Below are 8,440 nucleotides of genomic sequence, written 5' to 3'. Positions count from 1 at the left end.
TTAATACTTCCCAGCTTTGCTACCAGCAGCTGAGATCCTGTAGCACTACCAGCACAGCTGCACTCATTGCTGCATCCCTCAACAAGTCGAAGTGTTCAAAGTAGGCTTGAAGGACTGATGTTAGGCAGCAGAAGCAGCAGCATGACTTTCCCCAGACTGTAAAGCATTATCCCCATGCAAACACTTCTCTGCACAGTTGCCTCACCTGATGAATAACGTAGATGCCATAGTCCAGCTGCTGTCTTTGTAGGAAGGGGTGGAGGTGCTCCAGGAGGTACAGCAGATGCTTCTCTCGATTGCGGTGTGGAATGAGGATGGCCACGTGCTGCAATGGTGAGCACTCTGTAGGGTGATACCGGCCCTCGACTACCTGAGGGTTCTCCTTTTGCACTTCTTCTAATGTGAGAGATGCTTTGAAAGTGAGTTTGCTGGCACCTCCTGAAGCAAAAGCACAAGAAGCACTCCTGAGTCATTTCTGGTTGTGGCTAGTCCAGTCATATAATGAGGCACTCTGTAACCAGCATAAGAAACCCAAGTTCAAGCCCCAATTGATTTCCCTGCCTTTGCAAAAGGAAAGTAGTGCTACAACGATATTACACAGGCAGCAGAAGGAGAGGGTATCAAGCGTTTAATTGCTTAAACTGATAATGGATTAGTGATGATAAAAACTTAAAAAAAAAAAGAAGAGTTCCACACTATTGCAGGAGGAGTGGCCAGAAACAGCTGCCAGGACACAGCAGAGGACAGGGAAGTGGGAAGAGACATAGAACTGTGGCTGTGAGAAGTCACCTCTATTTAAAGCATGAACAGAAGCATCACAGGCTTAAGGCTGCAAGTTCATAAAGTAAAAATGTACTGAGGCTTTCTGTAGCCAGCTGAAATTTTCCTCACTTCTCTTGCACCAAGATATCATTCCAGTCCCTCCATAGTCCACAAACCCATGAAAGAACAATGCAGGCAACTGTGACGGCTGCAGCCACCATGCATTTACCTAAGCAAACACATCTTGGGAGCAGAAGTGGGGGCATGCAGCTAGACAGTAGCTTTTTGGACTACATTGGAGAAGAGGGAAGAATTCAGCTTCCCAAACAAATCCACATCAGGTTCACAAAAAGGAGTAGGAAGACAACAATGGACGTGACACTGCAAAGTAGAAGCTTGGTGCTGCTAGCAATACTAAGACAAAAAAAACAAGTGGACTAATAAAAATGTCCAAAACAAAGAAACAGTCACTTATTTGAACCTTCATCATAAGTACTCATAACCCCACACAGCTGTAAAGTCCTTCAATTGTCAAGAGAGAGAGACAAAAGTACATCTAATAAAAGGCAAAATGTTGAGGAAAGGTGAAAAGACTTGTGGTTGAGATAGTTTAATAAAAAAAGCAGAGGCTGCACACACAAGGCAAAAACATAAACCAATTCATTACTTCCCACTGGGAGGCAGATATCCAGCCACATCCTGGGAAGCAGGGCTTCAGCATGTATAGCAGTTGTTGGGAAGACAAACACTGTAGCCATGAACAAACACCCCCTCCTCCTTTCCCTGAGCTTTGATTGCTGAGCATGATAAATGTTATGGTCATATGGTATGGAATAGCCACTCAGTCAGTTGAGGTCAGCTGTCCCAGCTGTGTCCACTCCCAGACTCTTGCCCACCCCCAGCCTGCCAGATTTTAGAGGGCTAGGGAAGAGAGACAAAACCTCAACGGTGTGCAAACACTGTTCAGCAGTAGCCAAGTCATTGGTGCGTTACCAAAGCTGGTTTAGCCACAAATGTGAAGCCCGGCACCAAATGGGCTGCTATCCCAGCCAGGGCCAGCACAGGCACTCCATGCCATTAATCACTTCTTCACCCAGAACTGCTTACTGCAATTGGTTGTATTTGTTTCACAGGAAAAGTGTCTAACTGTAAAATGGCTAGGAATAAAACCAAGTTAGCAGTACCAAAGCAGATGTAGCTTGTTAGAAAGGAGAGAAAAGCACCATCACTTACTCAGGTATGGAGACAGAGCTGGGCAGGGACCCTGAAATGACTTCACCGTGGGAAGTGTCGCAATTGATTTGATGTTCTCTTCATTTTGACTGTCCCCCAGGTTAGGTACCTTTCTGAAATCATCCACCATGCTCTTAGCTTTAGAAATGTCCTGTCTGGAGTCCACAAAGTAACTGAACGTGGCCCATAGCGCCATGAAACATAAAGTGACAAGCACCAACACTTTGAACTTCTGGAAGAGGTGAAAGACATACAAGCTGAAGGCCATGGCTCTCCCTGATCTACCAACTGCTTCCTCTGCTCTGATGCCAAAGCAGGCCACTGTGCTTCCAGTTGGGCTGGAACCAAAGAAGAACGTTACAGCAAGAAAGGAAAGCTGGAGGTAGGGAGGGCTGCCACACTTCCTGCAGTTTCACAGTTCATGGAGTGCCATTGTGCCATTTGCTCTTTAAATGTCGGAAAGTACAACTTAACCTGGACAGAAAAAAAAAAAAAGAATTAGTTTCTACTGCTCTCCACTGCTGTACCTTCACAGTCGTCATCAAAACAGCTTATGACAGGAACAGCAAGTATGAACTACTGGTCATATACTAAGACACTGAGCTTTGGTCCTAGCACAGCCGCAAACCAGCTGCATGATTTTAGGCAAATCACTTTCCTGCTTTGTTCTCTACTGTCTCTCCCCCACCTCCCCCACAGATCATGTTATGTCTGTGTTCAGTGCTTAGCAATACACAGGCTTTACTACCCTTATTCCTTCCAAAATTAACAACAGTTGCAAGGCAAGAGATTCTACTGGCTATGAGTAAAGTTGCTCCCCCAATCAAAATGAAAAACACATGAATCTCTGCAGAATTAAACTGTTTTCTTCTGAAAGAGAGCATTATTGATGCTACATTGCTCTGTACAATGCACTACGAACCCCACAACACTATACCGGCATCAGAAATTCCTCTGTATCTGCTGCCTGCCAGTACCAACTTGTGGGTATTTGCCCAGCATTCCTCTCTCATGTGCTACTGCAGGATGCAAACTCCTGCTTTAAGTGAAAGGTTTAGTTTTTCCATGCTAGGTCTGTGACAATCCAATTCTTTGCTCTGTTTCCTACCCTCTTTCGAGAGCTCCATTTTCATACAGCCTTACACTGTGATCATACTGTAAAGTTACTTTCTGCATCATCAGAGCTGTTCAACAAATTCTTAAGTACAGAATTACCTGACACAGGTCTTCCACACCCCTAGAAAAGCACTGCTTTCACTGCTGACAGCTACCTCAACAACCCTTGCTTCTGCAAACACTACACACTCCTTTCATCACAACCTTGGGACAAGCAAGATTCAGCCTCAACATCATGGTATGTACTACCACCACTCTGGCAGGTACAACACAGCCTTGTATTAAAACTACACCTATGAAATAGTAATGTCTCAGAACCACTACAACACACCCCAGAGGAAGCTTACCCCATGTATTTTGGGGCAGTTTTCTGACAGTCTGCTACAGACACCAGATGATGCTAACCGTGTGCAGTTAACACATGAACCTGTCTGCACTGACTCACCCAGCAGCCTGATTCTCTTTTTGGTACCTGTCACACAACCTTCATTAATTATAGCACAGAGCATGCCACATGCTAACTGAGCACCAGTGGTACCGTGTGGATTTGGTGCTGAGGGACATGGTGTAGGGACCCTGGCAGTACAGGGATAACGGTTGGACTCGATGATCTTTAAGGTCTCTTCCAACCAGATGATTCTATGATTCCTTCCTCCAGCCTTTCGCCCCAGTCTCTGAGACCTGGGATTACTGAATCCCAGTGTCACTAGTAAAGATTGAGGCAAAGGCAGCATCAACTCATTGTGCAACAGGCCCACATTTCCCCTCATCTTCCTTTTATTATCTATGTACTTAATAGAAGCCCTTCTTGTCATCTTTGATATCCCTAAATCATGGCTGATATATTGGTTGGGGGGGTGAAAAAAGACCACCCAGTCAGACATTAAAACACGTACAAACAACATTTCCGTAATTCAAAAATTCAATACTAAACATACCTTGCTAAAACGATAATCTCCAAGACACTAGAAACACGGTTCTTCCTTCTATACTTTGTAACTCAGGGTGACCTTGAGTAACCCTCAAATACGAGTGGGAAAATGTCTGTGGTATAACTAAACTCTTCTCATAGCTCTCAAACCTGACTAGCTAGATCTGACCTTCAAAGGTACCAAGAAGCTTTCACAGGAACATAAAGCGCAACTTTTCTTGTGAAATAAATTCTCAGTGAAGCATAACCAAACCTCGTTTTGCAAGTTACAGGTGACCAGAAGGGCACAGCATTTCAGGTCACAAAGTTAAAAACACCACAGTACCCATTTCAAAAACCACCAAAAAAATTAACTGAAAAAAAACATGATTATCCAAATACGACATCAGTGGAATACCAAAATCAATGAAAAATGAGAGAGGTCTTCATCTATATGTAGACATACTCATACCTAGACAGACACTGCAAACACTTCTAAATACTTCCATGATCATATTGAGGCACATAAATACCACATGATCTGCATTCCCCAACATTATATCTGCACCAGTAACTGCCCCTGTGCTCTGCAGCTTGTCTGCCAACTCAAGTTCAGTAGCCTGCTAGGTTTTCTAAACATGCCAAACACTACATGGTTGCTCCAAGGTTCCTAGCACTGTTCAGAATAGGCTACCTGTGGGAACTGATCAGTGCTGTATGAACAGGGAAGCTTCAGCTCTGATCTTTGAGCCTGTTGGCACAAACCCTACCTTGCCCCTCTTCATCCAAGAAGCCCAAAATAGTATGCTAGGTTCCAGCATAGACAAGACTTCTTCCGAAGCAAACTAAGATCAGAACCTCACACATTTCCATTCAGGGTATTCCAAACAGAAACACACTCATTGTCACTGGAGCCTGACACGCTGCGCACGCACCAAGCAAGTGAGCAATGGAAGTGTAACCTGGTTTCTCCTGTAAGGGCTACAGAGTCAACCCACCCATTTGCCTAACAGCCTGATTGAAGCCTCCAGCATTACCAACCTCAGAGGTACCCAGAAATTCCAGACTAAAGGCTGTTCTTTTAAATCCAAGCAAAATTCCTAGGTAGACAGTAGCCTTGACTAGATTATTAGTGAAAGTAACATTTGATATATAATTGCAGTTGATAAGTCATTATTTTCCAAACACTGATTTTTCCCCGATAACGTTTTTAGATAAAACTTGTCATGATAACTGTGTTAAAGTCTAAATTCACGGGATTATTTATCAAAACCATTAAATGTTAAACATTAGTATATATAATCAGTGAGAATATGCTGCCTAAATTTTATTTTTCATGCGTCTGTGTTTAAAACCCTGTATCTGCAGGACAGCTCCAGAGAGATACTTTCATTTGATGCATGGAAAATTAACTTCTAATTTACATAAACTAACTTTCTGACTCTCCCAGTTTCACAATGTCCAGTAAGGGCAGGTTTCCTATGACGCAGGATTTTCCAGAAGCCCCTGCAACTTCCTCAAACTCACACGCAAATTCCAGAGACAGGAGAACAGGTTCAGTAGCAAAAAAGATTCTCTTCAGCCTAACTTTAAAAACCCTCCTAAGTTCAAGCAGGAAATGAAGCACAAAAGAGTTCTTTGTGACTGCATTTATCAGCTCTGTATTACGCAGACTATTATTTAGTATTTTATCTAGGCCAAAATCAAAAGCAGCAATGGGTTAGCTCTGGGAGCATCACAAAGAAGTACAGCAATCTTCTTCATTAAACACTCCAAGAAATAATTAAATTCTTTACAAATTACAAGGTAGAAAGATCACTGTATGGCATCAGCTTTTCTGTGCAAGACAGTTAAAGTCCTGAAGATTTACAAGAGTTAAACTTGCTCCTTTCACAGGCATTTCCTTCTTTTCAGCAGATTAGTTTTGTAGGGCATTAAGCTAATAGTTTTTAGCAAGTCTTTTATACCACACTCTTATAATCCTATTACTTCCTCCTAGTAAAAAAAAAAAAGGCTGTACAAAGAAATGGTGACATGACAGGCTATTTTAAAAAAACAAACAAAACAAAACAACCCCAGTCCTCAGACAAACACCCTTTCCACATCTCATGATTTCAAGCCAAAAGAAGCAAGCACATAAAACCACTCGCTGCTGCTGCCGCCACATCCCTCCTTCCTGTAGAGCAGTCACTCCAAGAAGTATGTAGGGCACTACGCAAGCAGCAGACATGTTTCATCCAGGAAACCCCACATCATAAAGAGATCCCTGTTACCTCTCACATGCTGCAGGAAGGAGTCAGCTCAAAACTCGCAGGATGACTGAAATAAACTGCCAATGCATTCCTCTTTTCCCCTGCCCTAAGAGGCTCTCCAGCACTGTCCCACATGCCCCTCCCTTGGCTCACGTCTCAGACTGGGATGGCAGGCAGTCCCTCTCCTTTCCTCCGAGCACAGCAGAACCAGCACGGGGGTACTCAGGCATATCTTGACAGAGCACTGTGCCAGAAGCAATATTGCATACAAACAATTACTATAACAAACCATCTGAGTAGAAACAAAGGCTTAAGCTCTTATTCCTAAAAGCAAACCACATTTCTATTGAAACACTTTAGGTATTGTATTAGAGATGCCATTCTCCTTACATAGATCAAGCTGCCCACCCTCTTGTTCATACCTGTGGAGAAGTCCAGGCACTTCCACTACACTCCTCTATGTCATCGCCTGGAGATACCTTACGATGACAGTGCCACCACAGACAGAAGTGTGTACTTTATGCACGGATGTTTCAACCAGTCTGGTTTACTGACCAGTCTTTTCACAAAAGGTAACTTATTATTGCAGGGTTATCCCTCACTGGTGCTTTTTCCAGCACTCTGGCCCATAACACTCCTCTAGCAACCTCACAGAATCATCAGGATGGAAACAATGAGGTGTCTCTGGCATCTTGTTCATCTGGGGCTCTCCCAGGCTACCAGGGCAGCAGCACCACAATGTTAGCCATGCTGGCTGAGCATTCACCTGGCGTGCAGCTGCCAGGAAGAGTTTTGCTGCCAGCCTACCTAAGCCTCCTCCCTGGCTGCTATGTATTAAGCTGACAGACGCACTTCCTTCGGTAGAGTTGCACCTACATTAGAGGAATTTACGAGCACACCTATGTCAGGTAAGGAGCAGGATTTTCTCATGCTTCCAGTCAACATACCGATAATGACAAAACACCATAGAAATGATGATGCTTGAGTACACCCAAGTATTTTGTATTAGAGGTAGGAAGGGAAAGGATAGCTACAGCCTCATGACAAGTGTTAGTTCCCTTTAACTCAAGCTTGTTTGAACTCTTTGTGCAATACGTACATTCCAAGCAGGTAGGTATTTCAAAGTTTCCCCTGCAAGCCTCATCTATGCCACAAAGGTCTTATTATTAGGACTTCATGAGAGTTTTGGGAGAAAATTTCCTTGTTCCAGATACTTAGTAGCATAGAAAAAAGGTTTAGGACTACTGTGTGTTTTAACTGGTCAGCCACAAAGTCACACCAACCTGGATATCGACCGTCACTGTACTTTCTATGCACTGGCATCAGCTCTCATGTGAACATGTGATCAAGAGCCAAGCAGTATTTCTAGCAACCTTCTGTGATCCTCTATCTACCCTTCTCACTGAAGAATGTCAGAAGACTCGATTCTATGACTACTGGTAGAAAAACAGTAGCTTTCAGGTGAATAGGAACAATTACTTTGGGAGGATGATAATACCCAGTAACTGGTAAAGGCAATAACTGGTAACATTCTACAAACTGCCTCGAACCAGATAATTTAAAGAGGAAACACACGAGTTAAAAAGAAACAGACCAAGGGCATTTGTAGAGCCTGATTAGACTAAGACTTTCCCATTGTGTTGAAAATACAGGTGTGCTGGCTCCACACTCTTTTCTTGCTCTTTATTACTTGATAACTGCTTGATGCTCAATGTAAAAGCACTAGCAGCTCCAACTCCCTGAATTACAAACTAAAAAAAGATAAAGAATGTAATACACCAGGAAATAACCTAGATATTTGCTTATGTAACTTAACTGTCTCCATGTGTGTGGGCATCACCAAAGAAGCAATTGCAACAGATGTAAATGAGGAAAGCCTCGGCTGGCAAGTACAGTTAATCCATTTCATACAAAAGGAACATCATAGCAGAAGAGCACTGAAAGAGGACTCTCCATACATCCTTAATTCTGACATGCAGGACAGAGAAGAAAATAGGTGGGTCTCAGTACCTCACATGCAAGATATGCACGGACAAAAGAGGCAGTCCCTGGGCACTGGTACACATGAAGTCCATTGTTCTTTGAATGCATCACTGATTTTCTGGCTGCCAGACACCCACTCACCCATTCCCTCACTTCCCCCCTCCCCAACAGGGCAGAGGGAAAG

At 43.4% G+C, this 8,440-nt stretch overlaps 1 protein-coding gene across 1 annotated transcript; it reads right to left on the bottom strand.

Moving 5' to 3' along the window:
- Positions 1 to 205: 205 nt before the first annotated feature.
- LOC104502070 (beta-1,4-galactosyltransferase 4-like) lies at positions 206 to 2,263 on the bottom strand (the record flags this gene model as incomplete). Its single annotated transcript, XM_010145985.1, has 2 exons — positions 1,996 to 2,263; positions 206 to 438 (listed from the first exon to the last, which is right to left on the bottom strand). Coding segments are annotated over exons 1-2 (501 nt in total), but the record flags the coding sequence as incomplete, so codon positions are not given.
- Positions 2,264 to 8,440: the final 6,177 nt, after the last annotated feature.

The sequence above is a fragment of the Buceros rhinoceros genome, unplaced genomic scaffold, assembly GCF_000710305.1.
Source record: "Buceros rhinoceros silvestris isolate BGI_N320 unplaced genomic scaffold, ASM71030v1 scaffold43631, whole genome shotgun sequence".
Taxonomy (NCBI): domain Eukaryota; kingdom Metazoa; phylum Chordata; class Aves; order Bucerotiformes; family Bucerotidae; genus Buceros; species Buceros rhinoceros.
This window is presented reverse-complemented; position numbering and strand designations above follow the sequence as displayed.